Source organism: Manis pentadactyla, chromosome 16 (assembly GCF_030020395.1).
Source record: "Manis pentadactyla isolate mManPen7 chromosome 16, mManPen7.hap1, whole genome shotgun sequence".
Lineage (NCBI taxonomy): Eukaryota > Metazoa > Chordata > Mammalia > Pholidota > Manidae > Manis > Manis pentadactyla.
This window is the reverse complement of record NC_080034.1, coordinates 7,802,533-7,827,180: the sequence shown is the minus strand read 5'-3', so window position 1 is coordinate 7,827,180 and position 24,648 is coordinate 7,802,533. Positions and strand designations below refer to the sequence as shown.

The following is a 24,648-nucleotide window of genomic DNA, read 5'->3' as shown; positions in this document are numbered from 1 at the left end:
TGCAGGAAAAGTGAAGAGGAATATTAAGATTATTTCTGTGTTTAGAATAAACAGTTTAATGAATCAATGGTTATAATAAGATACCTAACAAACACAATTATAGTTGCTATGCTTAATATGAGCTGATCAGACAGGAATAAAAGCTAAAGAAAAGGGTGGTATAATTTAAAAGGCAGCCTATTCAGGAGTTAGGAGACTTCAGTTCGACCTTTAGGCCTATACAGCAAATAACCAAGCCTTGAGCAAGTCACTGAACAGAGCCAACAATGGATTTCCATTTCTTCATCAGTAAATTTCCTTTTTGCTCTAAATCTTGAGGATTCTATTCTAGCTGACTCGGGAGTCTCACACTGGATCAAAGTGCTTACCCACATCACTAAAAAGTAGAACTCGCTCACTAGTTGATCAGAACTGTGAACATGACTTGATGGGAGGTTACATGGAGGGGGCAGGGCTGGGGAAAGTGAGAAGACAGGGAGGCACAGAGAAGGAAATGGGGAAAGTCATGGGATTGGAGACATTTTACAAAACCAACTCAGATCTAGTTGTTCTACCTTAAAAATCTTTTCTGGACATCTCTAGCTCTTGCACAGAATTTTTAATATTACTGTCTTAGAGTACCCTTCAGAAGAAGAATCTAATGGGATAGAAAACACACTGGAATAAAATATTTCTAGTAACAATTTTCATTTGAAACCATCTCCATGTACACTTCAGAGAATAAACGTTTCCAAGGTCGTAGTTTTCAGGCAGGCATCTTACGTGTAGAGAATGGTTGAAATCAAATCCATTTCCAAAGAATGGGGAAGGCCAATCAACTCACCCGTCCTACCATAGCAATAAACATTTGCCTTTGAAAAAAGTGGCTGTTTTTTTACCTTTTATACCTTATAATGCTCTAATGTAATTATTATGCACAGAATGTGCACTGTATTGTTTTACTCTTTGCACAGTATGCCCACCCTCTCTTCTGATATTTGGGTTTTAATAGTTCAGCAAAAAGAATAAAAGGCAGTTTCCTAGCAACATCTGTATTCAAAGGCACAACAACAGAAAAAGCTCAATCACAACACTTCGTTTTCTCCACAGTTAAATCCTGCCTTTTGAGGGACATTAGGGGACAGTTAAGGAAGCAAGGTTCATACAGAGAACCTGATAGGGGAGGCCACGAATCCTCAGTAAGCCTCCCCTTCCTGAGCAGGCATGGGCAGGATGGTCAGGACTTGCTCGAAAGGCCTCTTTCCCAAAGGTACTTGGCAGAGACATCGAAATAAAACCATGAGCTTTTTTGTACATTCTCTGTTGGAGATTTGGACTGACTGCTCCGTGGAAGGTGTCCTCAACGGGGAGGCGAGGTTGCTGGGTTCCTGGTAAGCCTCATTTTCCCTATGAAGGCTTGGGCAGGTCCCTTCTCTGTCTGTCTCACTAAGTGGAGATGACTCTGGAAGGTCCCCAAACCACTACTAACTCAACTCTAAACTGGGTCCGATCCCCGGAACCTGACTTTTTCACAGTACCATGGCATCTGCTTAATCAACATCACGGTTTCACTGATACCGCTGCCACCCCCAGGAAACCATCACCAGGAAATAAAGCAGCTGACTCTCATCCAGGGAAACGGGTCCCTGTTCTGTGTTCTTGAAACTTCTGCCTGCATGCTGAGATGGATGACCTTACCTATGCAGCGGTGCTGGTCAAAGTTTGCAAGGAGGAAAACCGCTTGGGTAAGAGGAATCCGTGTTCATTTTCCTGCCTGCAGAAAAGCTAACATCTTCAAGTTTAAAGCATGCACACAGTCATTTAAAGTCATTTAGGTCCTTCACCCTGAAAGTCAGTGCACAGAAACTCTGCGAGGAGTCTAAATATAGAACAGCGAACTCCCGCCGCCCCCAGCCCGGGCCCCGCGCCGCGCGGGGATCGGAGAGCTAGCTAGCTGCAGGGCGCTCCCGCAGCTGCTGCGGAGGGCAGGGCGCCGAGCGATCTCTCGCACCTCCACAGCGCGGGGGTGGGAAGCGTGTCGGCGAAGGCGGGAGTGCCTCTGGTACGGTGCTCAGAGCAACTCAGTAGCTGCGTGGAGCGGCCCTGAGCTAGAGCCCCGGAAACGCCGGGGAAGAAGCCGGGAGGGCAGCCGAGTCCGGCCGGTGGCCAGGAGCGGGCGAGAGGGCTTACCGCAAAGACCAGCGGTAACAATACGAAGTAAAAGTGCAGCACTTCAAGGAGCTCCTGCCGCAGGCAGCCAGGAGCTGCCGCGGGCGTGGGTGTGTGCCCCGGAGGAGTATTCTCCACGGGGGCGCGCAGGCAGTTGAAACAAGACTTTTTTGCCTTAGTATTGCCTCGCTTTGAGGCTTCTGGAAGGCAAGGCACGTGGACTCGCTCCCTGGAGCCATCCCCGCTGGCAGTGTGGTGGCACCTGAATTTCTTGCTTCCGTTTAACTTGGGAATACACTGTCTTCCACACCCGGGATGGGGGGCTGCAGAGCCACCCTGCTGACCCGCTCCCTCTGCGTTGCCCCGGGCCTCCCGGGCGGCTGAGCGCCAACGTCCTCGGACACCGCGCGGCTGGAGGCCGGAGGCCGCAGGCAGCCGCACGGGGGCCTCCTTCCGCACCCAGGCGCGGGGCCCCGGGTCCCGGGATCTCCGCCCCCCAGGGTTTCTCCCCCAGACGCTGCCACTCTCCGCCGCCACTGCCGAAAGTGGGCAGTTTTATGACTTTCTCGGACTTAGATGGAAATTTCTTGACGTGGGGAACCCCGTTCGTTCCCCAGGCTTCGCGCCGCTGTCAGGAGAGGCCCCAGGGCATCCCGTTCGCTGCGGAGGAGTCGCTTTGGAGTTTCCACGCCCGCCCTCCCCTCCACCCCCGGCTCGGGAGGATGTCCAGTGACTCGCGGGCTCGCTGTCTCGGGCTGGGACGGCAAGTCACAGTCCGAAAGCGGGAGTGACCGCGGGGAGATGTCGGGTCCCCGCCTCGCCGGCTCGGCAGCCGCGTCCCGCTGCTCAGGGTCTGCGCGCTGAACGCAGGGACCCGCCGCCCGCGCGGGGGGCCTGAGCGCCCAGCCCCGAGCCGCGCGAGTGGGCACGGACTGGGACCTGGAGGGCAGGGCGGGCCGTCCCCGCGCTCAGCCCTGCGGGCAGGAGGGCAGGACGGGGCGCCGCGGCGTCGCAGCAGGGAAGAGCAGAGACCGGCACCTCCAATTCCTCCGCCAGGCCCTAGGCAGCTTTGCCCGGCCGCCCCGGGGAGGAACGACCCCGCCAGCGCCTGGGAGAGGGGCCCGGGCCCGGGCCGCGGCGGGAGGCGCGCGGACGCCGCCTGGGCGAGGGGGTGGGGCGGCGGCGAGGGAGCCGGGCGCGGGGTGTGCGCGCGCGGGAGCGCGCCGCGGAGCGCCCCGCACTGCCCCGCGCCGGCCCGGGGGCACTTCGGAAGGAAGGGGGCGGTGGCCGCGGGGAGCCGGGGGGGCAGCAGAGAGCTTTTCCAAGTGACGCCCCACGCCGGTCCTGATTTCGAATTCGCAGCTACAGGCGGCTGGAGACAAGGACTCCGCGCCCTCCACCGCCCTCCGCCCGCGCCGAGGAGCCCCGGCGGTCGGCTGGCTGCGGGCGCGCCCGCCTCGGCTCGGAGGTCGCGGGCCGGCGGGCGCCCCGTCGGCCGCTGCCGCCTCCCCGAAGCCCGCCCGCGCGCATGAGGCCGCTGCCCCCGCCGCAGGCGCTGGCGCCCCCCTCGCGGTGCCCGTGGTGATGCCATGCCCCGCCGCCACGCGGGAGGAGAGGAGGGCGGCGCCGCCGGGCTCTGGGTGAAGAGCGGCGCGGCGGCCGGGGGGCGCCCGGGCAGCGGCATGAAGGATGTGGAGTCGGGCCGGGGCAGGGTGCTGCTGAACTCGGCGGCCGCCAGGGGCGACGGCCTGCTGCTGCTGGGCACCCGCGCGGCCGCGCTCGGCGGCGGCGGCCTGCGGGAGAGCCGCCGGGGCAAGCAGGGGGCCCGGATGAGCCTGCTGGGGAAGCCGCTCTCGTACTCCAGCGGCCAGAGCTGCCGGCGCAACGTCAAGTACCGGCGGCTGCAGAACTACCTGTACAACGTGCTGGAGAGACCCCGCGGCTGGGCGTTCGTCTACCACGCGTTCGTGTGAGTACCCGGCCCCGCGCGCACCCCGCCAGCCCGCTGGGGGGCCCCACGCCCGGGCCCCGGGACGCCCGACCCCCCGAGATGTCTGAGCCCCCGGGACGCGCTCGGAGCGGACGCCCTGGCCCGGGCGCGCGTGCACACGCGCACACACACACACACACACACACACCCGCGCGCACACGTGGTGGCTTTTCTCTCTCTGCACGTGTTTATGGTTTTCCTCCTGGAGCCTCCACCACGCTCAGCCCCACCTCGCTCACATGTGCACCCGGAGCGCTGCCCCGCCGTTAAGGACCAGAGGCGCGAGCCGGCGGGCGCGGGACTTAGGCTGCGCGGATCACTGGGAGCGACTGGGTGCAGCCCGGGGGGCGCGCGGGAGCTGGGCGGCGATGGCCGCGTCTGGCCGCGCGGAGGGCTGGGTCCTCCGCCGGGGGTGGAGCCGGTCGCTGGTAGGAAGAGCCGCTAGGGTTTAAGTGTGCCCGGAAGCACGCCTCGCCGCCACCACTAACGGAAAATCTGTCAGTGCGCGGAGCTCTTCCTGCCGCAGAGGTGGCCCCGGGCTGGAGGAGGCGAGCCGGGGACCCTGGGCGCAGCGGCGCGCGCGGGGGCCGCCTCGGCGGGGACCAGGCCGTCAGGCCGGGGTGAAGCGGGCGCCGGAGGCGCGGAGTCCAGGCGTGTGTGTGTGTGTGTCAAGTAAACCTTCACCGTCCAACAGAGAATGCTTAATGAGAAAATGATTGGAAGCAAACGTTTATTTTTCCCTGAGGCATTTAAAACCTTTCAGTGGCTTTAAAGTTTACTACTGTTTTTCCCACAAAGTCCATTCATTCAGTCTCCCGTTAGGTTGAGCTACACGTTTTAAGGTGGTTTTTAGGCCGTTATGTCCTAATTCTTTCTTTTTTTCACCTCTCTTTTTAGTTTTGTTCTGCTGCTTCTTTATGTTAAAATGAAATATAAAGACGTCAGCCTTAGGAGACCTGTAAAGAAAGCTGCAGGCACTCATTGATATAAGTTCCTTGATTCCTAGTAAAGCAGGTTTGAAACAGACAAACTAGGTTTCTTTTGGAAATGAGGCATGTCATCCAAACATAGCCTTCACCTGAGGTGGGGGGCTGGCGTCAACGCCAGGAACATTTATTGAAATAACATGGAAGACACTGGTTTGTAAATAGGTGTACCTGGAATTTGACCGGGTAAGAATCAGGAAATTGTTGGCGTCTACAATCTGTGGGGCTCTGGTGTCTGGAAAATTTTACGGTCCCAGATAGATGTGGACCATGTAGCATTATGTGGAATATTCCAGCCCACTTTCCATCTTAGAGTGTTCACAGGAGAACGTTGAGAAGCATCATATTTACATCAAAAGGCATAATTTTTATTATTCACCTATGTGAGACTCACATTGATTTAGATCTGGTTACTGTAATAAATGATAGATATAGAGACAGTACTGATGCCTTTCATGTTCATCCCCTCTGAGCTGATATATAATTAATCTTATAACCTGAGGAGCCTGATAAATTACTTTAACCTGGATCTACTACAACATTTAGCAATAATGATCTGTGCTCAATTTGGTAGCAAAATATATACTGCATGGAAAATGATTTTTTTATAACAGTATGCCCAGGATATTCATAGTTTTGAATTCATAATATGATGCCATTTGTGGCCTTTAATTTTGCTAAATGATGCATTGTGTATTTAGAGAAGATTACAGACAATCTTGGTCGGTACTAATGCTTTGTATCTCCTAAGTATTGCTCTTGAACATGAATGAGGACTTCTTGTAATGCAACATCTTTTTCAATATGTTTGTACTTAACAGGTTTGTATGGCCTCTCAGAATTTAAAAATTTTGACAAATGATTTTTTCAAGAGGTTGGAGTTTGGATAATTCTCTATTCACGAGGCTTTATCTAGCAATGTTTTTAGTGGTAGATATGAAATAAATTATGTGCTTGTAAATACCATGTGCTAATGTGAAGTTTTGCATTATACATTTCTAGAGTCTGAAACTGCAATGTTTGAGCAGTTAGGTAGGGGTGCTGGATTCACATTAGCACAGAGAGGTGATCGCTAAGTAGTGTCATCTACTGGGAGGATTCTGCACAGCTACCCCTGGCCTGGAAGACAGGTCATCTTTGGCAACAGCTGCTTAGGATTTTAAATGACAGGACTTTACACATTAAATTAAGAAAGGAAAGTTACTTTGGGCTGTAAGTCTAACAAGATCATTAATAATAAAGGAAATTATAAGACAACAATTTCTAAAGTGGTGTAACTAATTCCCTGCCAGCCTGGGAATCCCCAAATCTTACTTTAATAGCAGTTTTTGAAGCCCATTAAGGCTCTTGCCAAGAACAAGTGCGCTGTGATTAATGAGGTACTTCAGGGATGGATTTGCCTGGTTGGCCTATGTTTTCACTGCCAAGAAGCAAGGAAAATATGTTAAGAGTTATGTTTTGGGTAAGAAAAAATTCCTGTTAAATATGCAAAAATCATTACTATAATGGTAATTTAATAGTATAAAATGTGGTTTCAAGTTTATATATCCTTGCTTACTGAGGAGATGACTGGCAAGAAAAAGAGGTGATTTTACTTCAAATGCTTTCTTCCAAGCTTTGTAAATTCATTGAGTTTAGGAGAGTCTATTCCCTTACTGCTCTTTAGGATTTCCCAGATAGCAATGTTTCCTGGCTCCCTGTCTTCACCTCTTTCTAAGATCAGTAGGTGAGGTATTCCAATAGGAGGTGATGTCATTTGTCCACTTTTTAATTCCTCCTCTTTTTAGGAAAAGTTTGGAGGAATAATGTTGATGGTAGAGGAATACATGATGGGGCTCCATATATACATTTGCATTGATGCAGCAAATATGGTCTTGAGAAATAGCACAGGAAACAATGTGGCAGATACGTGTAACTCGTCACTTCCTCCAGTGTGTATTTCCCTGGTGGAATGGCATGGATAGGAATGTGTAGATATCTTGAACTACAAGTAGTCCAGTAATCCAGGTTAAGAAACTGGAAGTCAACATTGACACCATCTTTTTGCTCATGCTTGCCCACTCTGGCCATCCAAATGATCATTTTAAATTCTGTGTGCCCATTTTATAAATATTTTTCAAAACTATTTCCTCTCCTTTGCTACTGCCTCTGTCCCTCTCTGTTTCTCAATATCTGCCCACGGAATTATTTGTCATATTCTTCTGCTTAATCATCTGGCTTCTGTTCTCAGCCTTCCAGCTGTTTGCTCTGACACTGTGTTTTTCCTAAAATACAAATCCTATCATATCATCACCTTGCCTATAATCTTTCCATGACACTTTACATTCTACTTGTTCATTCACTCATTTATATCCATCTACAAATATTGGAGTGTCTACTATGTGCCAGTTCCCAAATTAAAAAGGCATAGACTTCCACTTTCAAAGAGGAAAACGACACCAGCAAGGGGTGACTACAAGCTTGAGAACAGGTGTGAAATGATGCTTTTATAGGGCTAAGTACAAAGTTGCAGGGGAAAAAGAAGGAAGTAGAAATGAGGGCAGAAAGGTGAGCACAAGCTTCAAAGAGGAAGTGAGGCATGAGCTGAGTTCTGACAGATGAGTAGTTAATATTCATGTGGAAAAGCAAGGAGTAATTGCGATCTTGACAGAGCAAATGGCTTAGGCAAAGATGGAAATGTGAATCCATACAGTAATTCTGGGTGCTGTTAAGTATGTGTGGATGAGGGCACTTGCAAAAAAGAGGGTAGCAAGAGCACACGTACCTAACCTTGGGTGGCCTCTGATGCCAGACATGGAATCGTCTTTATCCTGCATGACAGTGGTCATAGTGATGATCAGAGGAATGATGAACTGTGAGAAGCTCTGGCTTTCATTGGTTTGGTAAATGGATTGGAGGGTGCAAAATGGAGTCAACGTAGCCTGTAAGGAGAAATGATAGCAATTGTCCAAGTTTTCCACTCATTTTTGGCTTTTTTATCCATAAGCTCATTCTACGAATGACTGTTCACTGTCTACTACATGTATGGACTGTTCTAGAAAAGTGGGAGATGATTACCTAAGGAACTTAGGCAGTAACTGTGGGGACAAGACAGAGTTTAACTGGAGAAATGTTAAGTAGGTAGAATTAGCAGATTGTTTCCACCAATATAATGTGTGGTGTGAAGAGAATGACACTGACTTGGGTAATTTGGGGAATGGAAATGTCAAGCACTACTGTATGGGACAAATGATGAGGGGTACAACTTTCAGAGCAAGAGAATGAGTTCAGATTTGGACTTGTTGAGTCTCAAATGTTTATAAGAAATTTAGATGGAGATCTGTAAGTGGTAAAAACACAATTGTGAACCAGGCACACTTGGTCTCTTTTTACTGGGTCTTGGATCAGCAACCAGAACTCTTTCTGATACACAGAGAACACTTAGTAAAAAACTTCTGAATGGATGAATGCATTGCAAGTCTAGGGCTTAATCTAGAAGTCTAGATCAGATATTTAAATTTAGAAGCTTCTAGCAATGTTGGGTTGGGGAAAGCAATGAACAGAAAGAACAACAGAGCCCAGAGATGCAGAATGAAAAAATGGTGAAGGACACGGCCGGGGGAATTCCAAAATCAAACAGTGGTTGGAAGAATAAGAACCCCAGGACAAACCTGGGGAAAACATGACAGTGCAACCAAAAGGCCAAGGAAAAAGCCAGAAGACCTTATTTTCATAAAGGCAAAGGAAGGAAGATGTGTGCAAGGAGGAGATTGTGATCAGCAATTTCCAGTGATACAGAAAGGACTAGAAAAGATGTGTACGGTTTCACGGGCTTGGTCGTGAAGGAGCTCACTGATGGCCCTTGCTACCGTAGTGCCTGTGGAGTGGTGAGGGTCAGAGGAGTGACTTAAGTGGATTGAGACTGGTTAAGACTTGGGAAAGTGGAGACAATACTGTGTTAACTCCCAATTCCTTAGAACAGCTCCCAGGCTCCTTCATGGCCTGGCCTCTGCCCATTTTTCCTTCCTCATCTCTACACACCCTGGGCTCCAGCCTTACTGAGCTGCCTTACCCACGCTGTTCTTTTGGGTTCTTACCACTCCATGCACCCTGGGCTGACCAACTCCTGCTGTTTCTTCAAAGCCCAGTTCAAGCATTGCTTCTTTGGCACATCTCCCCACTGCCAGAGTAACTTCGGGGCCCTTTGCCTTGGGTGCCATGGCCCCTGGGAATGCCATTGTAATGGTGCTGACCTCACTGTGCTGAGTGTGTGTGTGTGTGTGTGTGTGTGTGTGTGTGTGTGTGTGTGTGTGTGTGTGTGTGTGTGTGAACTACTTGGTCTGTCTTTCCCACAAGTGAGCTTCTCACACAGAGAATCCACTCATCTGTGAGTCTCAAGTACCTGGCAAGGTGCCTTATATCTAGAGGACCCTCTATAAATGCTTGCTTAATGAGTAAGTAAATAATTTTCCTTGGAAACCTTCCATAGAGGAGTTTCAGAGTAAACCAAAGATGAATAAACTATGGAGTCTTTTTTGATGTTCTTAGAAGTAGGACACCATTGCTTTGCATCCAGTTTTCCCACCAATTAGCTTTGTGACTTGGAATAAGTCATTTCAACCCTTTTGGGGCTCCAGATCTTTGTGAAATCTGTGTCTGTGATCTGGCCAAGATGGTAGAAGATACTGTGGGTAGCCTAAAATACTATTATAAAGGGAAGGAGTATTTGTAATAAGAAGTGATCTGATCTTTATATCATTTTCTTACTTCATCTCTGAGCTGCAGGGCCACCTCCTAACTGGTCGCTTTAACTTCACTCTTGACTTCTAGCAAGGTCTTTGTGCCACGTGATAGCCAAAGTTATCTTTCTAAAGAATTAAACAGAATACATCACTCCTCTGCTTGGAGGAGAAATCTGGTTTTGCTTGTCTACCCTATTCTTTAAAGACAGGAGCTCTCTCTGTCTTGTTCTCTGCTTTATCACCAGTGCCCACACCAGTGTCTGCCACACAGAAAGTGGTCCATACCTACAGATGGATTCACTTACTGATACCCCAAATTTCCAAAATATACCACTGGTTTCCTGGTGGAAAATTCCTGATGGAATTTTACTCTCTTGTGTCAGGACTCAAATGGACCCAGTAAATGACTTTATTATTTACATACATATTCCATTCTGAATTAAGTCTATGTCTGCAGGAATTGATGTTTGCATTTTATGTTTGCTCCTGCATTCCTTAAAAGTCACTGATTTCCTCTAAATATAAAGAGGCCTTGTTCAAGTTATACTGCTTTACACCCTGCTAACATAGTAACATAAACTGTTCCACAGACCCAATTAATTCATTTTCATAAATTCAAACACTGCTATAGTATTTGTGGATCATACTACAATTAGAAATGTTGAAAACTGTTAAAATATTAGTAGTGGGAATATTATTTCCCAATAAAAATTTTTCAAATGGAACGAAGTCCTGCTACAAGAAACACCGTAAACAAGGAAGATAGCCAGCAGCCTTGTGATAATTGCTTACGAAGAAATGGTGCTAGTTTTAATTTTTAATTGCAAATGGGTATTTTGGCAGATGGAAATGCCAGAGCGCTTGTTTTATCCTAGCCCAGTGGTGTGAAACTACTGAAAGTCCAACTGTTGAACAGCCACAATCGATAATGATGTTTAACAATTTGTAGATGTTTCCATTTTAATTTCCTTTTTCTTCAACCATTTCTAAGTATGCTATTTGAAGTTTTATTTGGTTGCAACCAGCAGACACATCGGTCACACAACTGCATTTTTTCATATTATTGAAATTCCTTGATGGGTCTCAGAGTTCCAAGTGATTCTTCTGATCCATGTTATCAGTTTGGCTAAAGAATGAGTTTCCTAAATGTTTTTGATATCATCTATTTATTAAATATATATATAATATTCCATACACATACAGCATATACATACCCTGTATCCTTTAGCAGAGAACTTGTTAGTGCAAATATCTTATCTTATTTTTGCTCCTCCAAAAGTAAATAAGACATTTGAATAAAATTCAGTTTAAAAATGAAAAGAATCTTGGTAATATATGATATTCTTGATAATATGGACATTAAATCATTTGAAAACCATTAAAATTTAAGTGTATATGAAGAGATGTACTTTTTACAAACTCATAGTGTTGCTTGCTTCCATTTATAGCACTTGTGAGGTAATTTTAGAATCTCTATTCTTTCTTCAGTCAGAGGTAAGATGTTTTACAATTACCATGTTGTAACTTCTCTTTTCTTTTTTTAAACATTCAATTCAGTTTAATATTTAATTAACAGACATTATGTGTACTAGTAAAGGTACTAGATGTTAATGGTTCAGAAAAGGGAATGATATGGATCTTGACCTCAAGGAAATTCCACTGGGGGATTTAATTGGATATGGAGTCAATTAGCAACTTTACTGATTTGATGACATGAGCCTGTTGCTTTCAGTGCCATCTACTTAATCAATAAAGTAGAAATAATGGTATCACATCAAGGTATTACAATATTATATACATATTATATAATGTATATATATTGTATATATATACATGTGCATATATATACGCACACACACATTTATGTATATAATCATATTAACATGGTGTCTGTTATTGAAACTGGAGAGAAAAGTAGAGAATGTGGTAGAGGGCTATATTGATATGCTAAAGGTTCCAGATTTCACCCTGTTGGTGATAGGTGGTCTTTGATGTAGGTGGAGTTTAGGCAGGCAATAGTGTCATTGAATTTCCGTTTGAAGTAGATCACTCTGCCAGCTCTGTGAATGATGGCTTAAAGGGGACAGCCGGCAGTAGGAGACCTGTTCTGAAGCTGTTGTTCCAACTTAGGCAAAAGGTAACTAGGACCTGGATTGAGGCAATGAGTAAAAATGGAGAAAATAATAATGGCAATAGAGTTGAAATGTATTAATGAAAGAGTGAATCTGGGGGATGGAGAAAAGGGGCAGATTTGTTATGTCCAGATTCCTGGTTTGGATGATTGGCTAGATAATGGGGCCATTAACTGAGATCAAGAACACAGGTGGAACAGCAGGTCCAGGGGAATGTTGGAGGTGTTAAAATGAGTCTCGCTTTGGGGATTCTGAGCTTTTGGTGATTGTGGGACTTCCAATGGTGCATGTCCAGCAGCTGTGGATGAAGGCTTAAAAGACATACAGGTACAGACAAGAGTTAAAACCACAAAGAGAGCAGGTAAAGAGAGAGAACAGCAGCCCAAGGATGGAAACCTGGGGAATACTTACATGTAAGCGGTAAGCAGAGGAAAAGGAGGTTGAAATGGAATAGACAACAAGACATAAGGAAGCGCTGCACCAAAAAAAAATGGTCAGGTAGTCATGGAAACTGAGAATATCAAGAGAGTTTCAAAAACTAGGATGAAATACAACTATAAAATGTTGATGGCTGTTTAGTAAGATAGGGGCTAAGGAGCAACCATTGAATCTGGCAATGTGGAAGTCTTCAGTGATTTTGTGACCTCACCAATGTTTACCTTCAGTGACCTGGTTACAGCAGCAGCCAGGATGCTGTTAGTTAAGAAACGACTCTGAAGTGAAGAAACAGTGAATGTAAGCCAGAAATTCAGTTACTTTAACTAAAAGAAGCAAGATTTGACTAGCCAGCAGGAAATACAGGATTAAGGAGAGGAAAATAGGATAAATTATAGTAAAGAAGATTGTATATCACCAACTACAGTCATTGAAATTATTGATTATGTGCTGGATATTGTTCTAAATATTTTACACATTAAATCCTTTAATTCTCAGGATAGCCCTAAGAGGTAGTATGATCAGCTCCCACTAACAGACCAGAATACTGAGATAAGGAGGGGTTCAGTGACCTGTTCAACGTCAGCCACGGAGTCAGTGGCAGAGCAGGGCTTTGAACCGCGGCAGGGTGGCCGAGAGCCCATGTTCTTAGCCCCTGTATCCTGATTGTGGATGGTACCTGTGGGCCCAGGGTTCTCCTATCAGATGGAGAGCATAATTACAAAAGCTGCTTTTGGGTCTAGTATAGCTCTTAGCAATATAAGTGTTTGCACAATAAATATTTGCCTAAAAAATGAATGATAGCTCAAATCTCTTATAACCTGGTATCAGAGAATTATGTGTAACTTAGTATTAGGACTGTTTACTTCTCTGTCTTCAAATTCTAACCAGCTCAAGTTCTCATTTTTCCATAAGGTTTTTCATGATAGCTCTGGCTTACTTCCTTATCTTTATTTACCTCCCATAGCTTTTATTATTTGGACCATGTATTTTCGCCCTTAATTACATTCTTGCATATTGCCTTCTAATTGGACAATTTATCTAATTCTTCACAAATAGTTTGTATCTAAAGAAACAAAAGTACCCTCTTCTTTTGTATCTGCTATGGCATCAAGCCCAGATTTTCATTCTTTATTTCTAATCAAAATTCACCTAGCTTATTGCTATCAGTGGGACTATTTGAATGTTATAACTTTTTTTTTTTCAAGCAGGAATTTCCTTAAGTTCTCCTAGTTTAAATTGTGGAGCAACTTGTATTAAGGACTCAAATTGCTATAATAATTTCTTAATATTTCCTATGAACATTATTTTCTAATTTATACTTTCATTGTAGAATACCTAAGAATCATTTAAAAATAGCAGGTGCTTCATTTAAATTTCAAAATGGGTGAATATAGAACCATTTGCTCCAAACTGGCTTTACAGGATTTTCTTTCTTTAAACTAATAAATAACATACCCCTGTTTTCTTCATACTAATATGAATGCCTTCCATTTAGCCTCTGTGCTTCTCTTTCTCCCTTCCGCATGTATATTTTTCCTGGACATTTCTTCCGTTTTCCCTCCTTTCTTTCCCCTTGTTCCCCACCACCACCAATTAAACTACTCCTAATTGTGATTTTTTTTTTTCCTCCTCTCTGTGCATCTATCTTTCTGGAATGGTGTTTCTCCTCAGTTCTTTTTATCATGTTGTGTAATTTGATTTCTGTTCCTCTTAAAGCTGTCTGCTTTTAATCAAGAGATGCACTGACCCTGTAATTGCTTATGCGCTTCAAGAGTGCACTGCATAAATAGACTAATCTACCTAATTTACGCATCGCCCTGCAGTAATTAAGGCCTATCGAAAGATGTGGTGGTTAAAGGACGCTTCTTTTTTTTGGAGTTTTACTTAGGCTCAAATTTCTTGGAAAATAAGGGAGTGAAGCCTTAAAATTGTTCTGAGGTTTTCTAATATCTATTATTTCTGAAATCTGTGAATACTCGGGTATTCGATCAATCATTTTTAGAAGATTATACTTTCCCTTTTGGAAGGGGACTACTGTATATAGCTGAGAAATAAATTAGAAATTATTTTTATTCCAGATGGAATTATCAGAGAAAAAAGGCACATTAAAGAAATCTAAATACATTTGTAACATAGAGTTAAATAGCAGTTAGTCTAAAAGTATCTATCAGACTGTTCTGGTTGTTAGGAGTTCCCTTACTCAGTGAGCCAAGAAATGGATCCATAATTTGGCAGCAGAGAGCTACAGTTTTTTCTGTGTGATTGGGAGATTAAAGCATGAACTCAAAATGCAAGTTGTCCTAGGAGTACATGGGAGATAGAAAACCACTTGTATTTTGTCCTAGTTGGAAATTTTTCTGAAGCAGAGCTATTTCTGTAACCTGCTACAGAACGGGTACTGACTTCTGGGCTCCCATTTCTCTAAGCTGGTTTTCTCACACCTGAATGAATCCAGGACTGGATGGAATGGAGAATTTGGGTTCTTTTCCCCATGTTTTAAATCATTGCATGCATTCCGATTCATGAAGTGGGGACGTAATTCTTCAGTGTTTGTTTAGTATGCTGACCTCAAACTACATGTAAGAGCCTGTGTAGGAACCAGAGGAGCTGAACAAAAATAAGACACAGCCTGTTCCCTCAAGGAAGTTTTACTCCAGAAGGATATTAGATTACTATTTGTGGAGCTACAAAACCATCTCTCTGAATTGACTTAGGATAAAAGCAAAATTTTGGCCCTTCTCCAGTGGCATTTAGCTATTGCTCATATTGAAGGGATTTGAAAGGTGAAGTCCAGAGTCGCCACACGGAGAGCTGCTGATTGCTGGTTCTCTTGACCCCTTGGGGAACTTCGGAGCTGGGTGTTCAGCTGCCTGTGCAGGTGGGCGTTCTGCTCAGGGCATTCCCACACAAAGACCAAACACAGGAGTTCCCACTGATCATAGTAATTTCCAAAGAGTAGTAATTAAACTAGTTAAACTAAATGTTCTAGTTAATAAAACATTCTGAGTATGTTTAATTTGCTGCAAAGTATTTTTAAAAATAGAAAAGAAACCAATGCTCCCTCATAATACTTTGAGGATGTTATTTTTTTTCTTCCAAAAATGGTTTAAGAACAATAATGTAAACCAAAAGTTTGTTTTGATTTAAATCAAATGAAATCCCTGTTCATCTTCAGTATGTGCTCTAAGTTTCTAATATTTTATTTTAATACCTTATTCTAGTGCATGGAGGGAAAACATTATACCCAACCTTCCATGGGGCCTAGAATTCACTCACTTGTTCATTCATTCATTCATTGTTTCTTGCATCCATTTACTATTTAAGTGCCCACTGCATACTGTGTCCTTGGAACACTTTGGAAATACTCCTTTCCATTTAATTGACTTCCTCCAGGCATGTGGAAAGTGGCTCTTTTCTTCAACTAGAAGGTGGTACTTCAGAGTAAAGGTAAAATCAGTAAGTGTAAGAAAGTGTGTTCACTGTGAGCCCTAAGGTGTTCTTGATCCATTTCCTTAAGACTATAACCCAACATTCAAATGTATTTTTGACTTAGATAGGTTGTCAGGTTAAGAAATTATAAGGTGAGATTAAATTAGTTTTAAATTTACCATGCCAGATGACAAAATCCTATAGTTCTGTTTTGTTCCATCAAATGGAAAAGGAAGAGAAGTTGAATGGCAGTACAAGTGACTTTGGGGGGGAACCCGCTTATAACCTTCGGGATGGGATCTGGAGCCCCAAAGCCATCTACTCATACTCACGTGGTCCTTGACAACTAGAAGACACGATGGCCACTTTTTTTAGGAGCAACATTTTTACCAAGCTTCAACATTCAAATCAGCACCCAAGGTTTTTTTTTTTTCTAGAAGAAAGCCAGATAAGTTCCTTTAGATTCAGATCCACCAAGAGATAAAATTATATGGTTTAGAATCAGGTGGAAGGAACCAGCTACCCTAGTCACACAGTCTTACTTCAGTTTTGCACTGAGATCGTCGAAAGGTAGGGCAAGAGACACACAAGGAAAGAAAAAAGTATCTAGCCCTCACATTTGTGCCAATCACTGTGACTTCTGCAGAGCCATCAGGCCAGCAGTTCAGTGTGAACAGGCTTCTGTGGCCTGCTAGTCCATTCTCAGTAGGCAGGATGAGTAGTTGTCCCACCGAGTGGAAGTTATCTCTGGCAGAAAAGATTCCCTTAACATGGTTCCAGAGCTTTCACTTCTGGTGTTGGACTTGATGAGTGACTTTACAAATTACCATTCCCAAACTAGTTGGGTCATGCTGCTGAGAGCTGTTCTCCAGAGCTCGTGGGTATGGAGCTTTATTCCAGGCTTCAGGGCAGGAAGTGGATAATAAAAATCAGTTTATAGGCAGTGCTAAGTGAGGTAGCCTAGACAACCATAAACAAGAATAGTCAAGAAACTACCGTACTTTGCTGGAGAAAACAGAATATTCCTCCAATTCAAGGGTAACTACCATAATTCACAATTGTCATCAATGAGAGATTGTATTTCCCTCCAAGAAAGGTGAAGACAGTCACCTCAATTTTCTTTCTTTTTTTTTTTTTTTGGTTTGTTTATAGTCCATAGTCTCTTTCCACATTATAATTTTAATATGATTTCCAAAGCACCATGATAATACATTTAAAAGACCTACTCACAATAAATCTATTCTGAGACCACACAAAGCTGGTGGTCACTGCAGAAGAAGCCCAGCCACACAGCGTGACAAGGTCCCCGCCTGGGGTATTGACTTGGGGAATGGGAGGGAAGGGAGGTCAGGGGAGCATTCAAAGGGAGAAGCAGAGTTCTTAGTCCTTGATTACTTTTTGGTAGAACAGAGGTGAAAGAATCAAAGTTTTCAAGGTTTCAAACAAATGTGACTGTGATCAAGCAGAAGTCCCGTGATCCTGCTGCAGCAAGACGCAGGATGCAAAGCAGACACATCACTTGTTTAGCCTTTGGAAGAGAAAGAGGGTCATCAGTTAGCAATGTGGAGGTGATGGGTGAAGAAGTACTAAAGGTGCTGGGGGAAGAATGTAGGGAGAGAGGGTTAAGGATTTCTGGCATTGGGGGAAAAGAGAAGTGAAAGAGGGGCTTTGTGAAAGAGGCAGAAGAGAAAGACTAAAGTAATTCATAGAGCATCACAGGAGGTCCACGTCTCAAAGAGGATTGCTGCGAGTGAGAGTATTATAAAGAAGCTAACTGCAGATGTAAATGTGAGGAGAGGCAATATTGTAAAAGGCCAGGATAAAGGAGGAGGGGCCAGAACCTAGAAGGCAACTGAGCAGTGATCTAGGAGTGGACGGTGTCTGCCGCCATGTGCTAGGAGGACGAGGACATCCAGTGTCACAGGTAAACATCACATCCCTGAGAAAGGACCATAGTGGCCCAACAGTTAGGTGCTATGCAGGCACAGCGATCCGCAGCCCAGAAGGCGCCCTGCAAGGTGAGGGTGTCCCCAAAGGTATAGCTGGAATGGGGTCTGCAGGAGAGCAGGTGGGATTCAGAGAACCGCCTAGGAAAGCAGGGGGATCTGATTTGAAAGCAAGAGACGCTGCTAAGTACAAAGCAGTGCTAAGGAGTTTGAGGTAAAGCACCGAACAGCGCTTGGAAGGGAAAAGGAGCCAGACTGGGCTGCAGGGCTGACGATTAAATGAGGAAGAGACAGGGAGAATGGTAGATTCGGGAGCCGCAGAGTAAGACGAAGCCTTTCTTTCTTTCTCCAAGCAGCTGGAGGTGTGCACAAATGCAAAAGCCTAGGGAAAGGGCCCCCTCAGAAGGGGTAAAATTAAAGTAATTGGGAGGAATGAGACCCTGAAAGAAGGGAGACAGGATCTATGGCAAATAAAAGTTTGGGATGGTGGCTTTGAGAGTGAAAAGGGAGCTGCAGGGGGTGGATAACATGGTTTCTTGGCAGCGCAAAGGCGCTGGCAGAGGTTGGCGTGACCGGGTGGAAGACTCAGTATGTGATTCTGAGAATCTCTTTAACAGTGGCATGCAGGGAGACCAACAAGCAGGTGGAGCCATAACCCAGAGCTGGCATGTGTGCCAACGTACAGGGAGTGGAAATGCTCTGTAAGTCACCCACGCTGACATATGTGACCCTGGGCAAATCACTAGCCTCTCTAAGCGCCCACCATCCGATAAAAGCGGAAATGATAAATCTGGAACCGCGAGTGCGAAAGCTCCTTATGTAATTGCTGGTACCAAAAAAAAAAAAAAAAAAAGATAGTTTTTATATTCCCTAACCAAATATAATCTTTTAAGCTCTTCAGAGGACGAAGTACTGCAATATGAGGCACACATAAAAACATGTGTTTATTGAATAAATGAGTGAATAAATGAGTGAATAAGTGAATTAACCTGTTACTTATTTTACAACAGCATTGTATTTAGTGCTAAGATACCCTTGTACAAGCTTCCTGAGCTTGAACCAAAAAGACTTTTCTCACACATCAGGAAATATTTTATAATCTCTTTATTTTTGAATATATGCATAAAAGTTTATTCTTAAAGGTTAAATTTGAAAAGCTGGTCAGGGACTACTACTTTGATATATTTCAGTAATAGTATGACAGACCTGGAAAGACCTCTGGTGACCCACTCTAACCCTGTCCTTTTCCAGATGGGAAAACTGATACCACAGAAATGTTAACTGACTTACTCAGGATCAAACACATACTGTCAGAGGCAGAGCTGTTAGCCAGACTTTCCCATAGCCCTTTCAGAAGGGCAGTTTTAGGTCTTATAATCTGCCCTGACCTTCCCTCTAGTGAAGATTCTCTGTTTAAAAAAAAGAAATGAATAGACATTCATTTCAAATCCTATTGTTTGATCAACTATAATATGAAGGATTTTCTCACCTACAGTAAAATGCACATACACACAGACACACCCAAGCATTTTAGTACCTTTTCACTCTGCATATTAACAGATAAAATATTTCTCTATGTTACAAATTCCTAAAAGCCAGCAAAAGATATTAATGTCTATGACATTTATTTATTCTAAAGAAGTCAAATTTGGAAGAAGGTTTCCCTTTGTGGGTTAAACCATATATGGAGTTGCTTTTCAAAAGTTCCAATAAATGAGATATCAAGTGAGAAACAAATTAATATTTAGTACCTTCAGTGGTTTCTTTCAAGATATGACAATTCTGTGAGAAGTATCTCCTGAATTCAAACACATGGGAGTTGGTAAGAGTACAGTCTTCTATGAGTATTCCCAAAGCATGTCTCTTTATCTCTCTCTCTCACATACACACAATCTCATTGCACTTGGTAAATTTATTAAGGGAAAGCAAATGTGTTCACCCAAACATTGAAATGAGCTCACACATCTGTATTTAAAGGTGCCATGTTAAACAGGCCTAGCGCCCTGCTTATCTGCCCAAGAGGCCCTGGGCCATGACGGGCCAACCCAGGCAGGAGCAGCCGGATGAGATGACCTTAACTCCTCAAAATCCTTTCCTACTTTATGAGAGGGGAGGCACCCCTCCAGCTTTGCAAGCACAATCTCTCGCCTTTTTTTTTTATGTGGATGCTTAAAATTAACTTAAGCTTGGTTTCCACCCTCTCTGTATTTCTTTGTCTCTATCTCATATGCTTTTTATGGTTAACATTATCACTAGAGAATTAATGGTTTCATTAATGAATTAGGAGGAGAGAGGTGGTTGCTTAAAATTGTTGGCCTGTAAATGGCTGTCTTTTAGCTAGGACAGTTTGGAGGCAGAGAAAGGACTTGGAGAAAATGAAGGGCTCTCATTTATTTTCATGAGCAAATCTTTACGCCCTGAGGGATACCTGTGATTTTGGAAGAGTTATGATATTCTTTCTCAGGTATCGTAACCCCTCACTGGCTGTCCTCATTCTGAGCTGCTTCCTTCAGCACAGCCAGTGATGAGTGGTGTGGGTGGGAGAAGCTTGATTCTCTGTGACCCACGGCTACTGCTTTTTTTCCTTAGAGAAGAGGATCGGTCTGGCGCTGCCAGACCAAGAGCACGTTACAAAGTCCTCCCCTCATCATGGAGCAGATTTGTGCACAAACGCAGAATACTTCACTGCCCTCAATTAAGAGCCCTGCGGTAGTAAACCCTGACCTTACCTATCAGAGAAACCAGACACCGTGGGACGCTTGTAAGACCTCCTCAGCATAGTAAACGCGGCTCGGCCACATCAAACTCACAGGCCAAATCTGCACCCCATGTAATAATAGCAATCTAGTAAAAATTTTGATGGCTCTGAAAGATAGCTGCAGCTCTTGTGTATTTGTTACAGAAACCAGAGTATTTTTCATTCTGATATCTGTGTAGTTTGCAAAGATGGACACATATGAATGTTCCTTGAAGCACTGTTTTGTCATGAAAAAATACAGAAACAACATAAAACACTATCATTAGCAACGAGTTAAATCAAAGATGGTAAACGTGTCCAAGGGAAGACTGCATTCTCTGAAAAAAAGAAAGTAAATATGCACAACATGGTTTCTGAAATAAATTATTAGGTGAAAAAATCAAGCTATAAAGCAGTGTATAGACAGTATACACAAGCATCCACTTTTGTGAATTGAAGTATACACGCAGTTCACTATTTGTGGTAGTTATGGCTCATAAAGTCACTGAGAACACTGAATCGGTGAATGCTAAGTCGCGCTCCCAGCAGAAATTCAGGGTCAGGCTCCTTCAACCCTTTGGTCACATTTTCATCAGCTGATCATGCACAACCTTGTTTTATGTGTGTTTTTGTTTAAAGATACATTATTTAATAGATAGTTGATTCATTCAAACTGAACGCATAGCCAGTACCACTATAACTCATGCCGAATGAGGCTTGCCTTACATATATTTTCTCTGGGAAGTACACCACAGCCTTCTTGCACTAAACAGCACTCAACAGCGCTTCTGCACTGTAGTGGGGACCATTTTAAAAAAGGGGAAACCACCAAAAACAATGCACAAAAATGTGAAAAACATGGATTAAATAAGCCTTGAAAAGGACACTTGTTTACAGTATAAAAGCTGAAACAAGAAGGCAGAGAATCACGTCCTTTGGTGTCAGCTGGGAATGTGGGCGTGGGGAGACTCAGATTTTGGCTGCCCTTCACTTGCCTGCAAAAGACTGTGCATAGCCTGCAAGCACTGATTTTGGGGCTACAAATAAAATTAGGAACAGGCTACTTTGCAAATAAGGTATCTGTAAATAATCAGGATCAGCAGTATATGTGTATGCACGCACACATACACACACATGCGCACACGTTTAGCCCCCTCCTGAGAGGACTGAAAGAAGCTGGTTGGTGGGCGAGATCCTTGGAGAATAGGACTACAGGCAAAAGGGAGGCTAGACGCACCTTCTAGGGGAACTCTCTGTCCTCCGCGTGATGTTCTTACTTACTGTGCACATGACACACACCTTCTCTGCCCTCTCTGTGCGCCCCCTGCCATCACCACTATCCCCATCCTCTCCGCTCGCCCTGTGCATTTGCTAAGCAGCTACAGGGATGGGACTTGGTCGGAACCAGCGTTACCGCAGTGGGTACCCCTGAACCAGGCTCTGGGCCAGTTTGGTCATAATAATTTTGCCCATGAAGGGTATTTTTCAAATGCTAGGTATCATGCTCAGAAGGGGAGTTCTCTGGGTAATTGGTGGTACAGAATACCCTGTCTCCCAGTGTCCTGGGAAGGCCTGAACTTTAGGTACCTTACGTCTGCCAACACTCTTGCTTAAATTCTTACCACAGGTTGTCAAAAAGAAGCTTACTAAGTAGGAAACTACTTAGATAATATTGATGATGTAATGACAACTGTCGAGTTGGCATGTGACTTACGTGTGGAAACTCCTTCAGGTAGCATTCCAGTTTCTGGCCTTCCCTGCAGCCCCCACATGGTGGCAGAGGTCTGTGGGCCCCTGGCTTCCTGCTGGGCTCCGTAAGCCTTCTGAAGCCCCACCTCCCCGGGGCGACCAGAGCTCCAGATCACCCACTTCTGGCTTGTCCTTGGCGTGTATGAGTGATGCCTTGGATTATCTTGAAATCTTGCCATTCATAATGTATAACTGTACAAAAGAGGGAAAAGCTTCAATTTTTTCTGATGTGTCCTCTTTGCATATGGCATGATGTTCTTTTCTTTTACTGTCAAATTAAAAGCCTGAAGAGAAAGTAACCTCCCTGAAAGGATTTCTTCCTAATTAATCTAGAGATTTCCACTTCTCCCCAGGAACTTCCTGTGATGTACTTTAACCCTGGTTAAAAGCAAGCTGAAGCTAAGCTGACAGTGATAAAGAGAAAGATGTATAAAGCATGCTCATATCTAATTATAGCTGGGATTCATTAGTATTAATGGTTTCCCACTGATTACCACCCTATGTCCATTGTTAGTGTATAATCTAAAATAAGTCAAATTTCTCTAATTAGATTTCTGCCAGCAGTATTCCATCCATCATTGTATCTCTTCTGAAACATTGAGAATACTGTCTTTTAAATTTGTTTGTGGGCATATACACATATACAATCAAAATGTGTGAAAACACCCCTTCATTTGAAAAATAAAATTAACAGGCTTGTAAAGAATAACTTCAGCAACAAATGGTGAGTTTATTTTAAGAGTAAACTTTGTAAATGTACGGACCTCTAAAAATAAAAATAGTAAGATTCTGAAACATTTATTTTCCTTACCGAATATGAGTTAGCTGCATGTGGAACAGAGCCTACCTATTGCTGATCCTATGTCTGCAAACCACAGGGGTTTTTGGAAGAAGCTATGAGTATCTATTCGTCTGCATAGTTTATAGCTGCATCTGTACACAGAGACCTGCAGCGAGACTAAAGGCACCTATTTTAATCAGAACCTCTGTGTAGTGAATGTGCCCCACAGGCCAGGGCTTTCTTGAGCTCTTGAGGGTATTGTTTGGCTGGTAAATAGCTGGGGTCAAGTTTTCCATGATTGGTTTAGTGTCCTTTGTCCCATGAGTGTGTATTGCAGGTAGATACTGCTGCTCACGGGCAAGCGCACAGAGTAGGTCCAGATCACCTTCCAGCCGCATCTGTAAGTCCTGAGATAGGAATCACTGTTACTTTGTCCACTGTAGTCACATTTGAAGGCGTTCTGCTTGCTTGCCAGCTATACAGGTAGAATCCTCAAATGCACATTATTGTCCAGTTCTCTTCCTGTAGGCAGAGCCATGTGCAAAAGCAAGCCATCGTCAGCAGGTTCCTTGGTAACATAAGCACAGAGTGGCCAGGTGCTGGTCAGGTCTTGTAGGTCTGGGGCCCTTGCTGGTTCCTATCCTGATTCCACACAAGGGATATCAGTGGCTGCCTCCCATTCGCACTTGCTTCTGAGACTGCCAGTGAGAGGGCCAGGAGTCAGCACGCTAGAGCCCACAAGCCACATCAAGCCTGCCACCTGTTTTTATAAATAAAGTTTTATTGGAACACCACCATGCACATTCATTTCTGTTGTCTAGGTTTCGTGCTGCATTAGCAGAGTTGAGTAGCTGCAAAGGTGACCTCGTGGCCCACAAAGCTGGAGACATTTACTATCCCGTCTAGGCCAAGAAACTGTTTTCTGTCATGTGTACTTGCCTGTTGGCAGGTGATTTATGGAGACATGGGATGAAAACACAAACATGGCGAGTCCACTGTTGGTGGAACTGGAATTGAAAGGGTGCCGTCAGTCGGAGTTCAAGTCATGGCCAGTGGAGGGCAGTGCAAGGTGAGTCACGAAGGAGCAGAAACCACGAGTGAAGCACAGAAACCTGGTCAGGAGGCAGAAGGGCGTTAACGGAGCCAGAGAAAAGCAGCGATACTATGAGATGAGAGAGAGGAAGACCGTACAACCCTGAGACAGAGACTGACTCGTTCCTCAGCCACCAGGGTTTCTGACTGCTGTCCAGCCCACAGGCATCTACGCAAGCCTCCTTTTGTCCGTACAAGGCAAGGAGCGATTCTGCTTGCAATTAAGAGAGGGACTAAAAAAAGACTGTTATGTGTTTGACTCTCATGGAGCAAAATTTAGTTCCCTCATTTCCAAGTTCCTATGTAATAACTCCCCCTTTAAATTTCATTGACCAAAAAAAATCAGATTTATTGACAATAAGCACTAACAAATTAGAATAGTCACTTGATATGGTAGACAAGGGCCATGTTGATAAAAAACAAATGTAACATCGACTGCAGTTATTTCACACTTAATTAAATTAACATTTCCCCTTTTCTTTCATTTGTTCCATCATTC

The 24,648-nt window shown here is 44.4% G+C and overlaps 1 protein-coding gene across 3 annotated transcripts in view; it reads left to right on the top strand.

The window, feature by feature from the left end:
* Positions 1 to 3,604: 3,604 nt before the first annotated feature.
* The window catches only part of KCNQ5 (potassium voltage-gated channel subfamily Q member 5), a 448,222-nt gene continuing 427,178 nt past the window's right edge, over positions 3,605 to 24,648 (top strand). For all 3 annotated transcript variants that reach the window (XM_036916207.2, XM_036916204.2, XM_036916206.2), the window contains exon 1: positions 3,605 to 4,117. In XM_036916207.2, the coding sequence (XP_036772102.2) occupies positions 3,738 to 4,117 (380 nt within the window). In that variant the 5' untranslated portion in view covers positions 3,605 to 3,737. The remainder of the gene's footprint in view (positions 4,118 to 24,648) is intronic.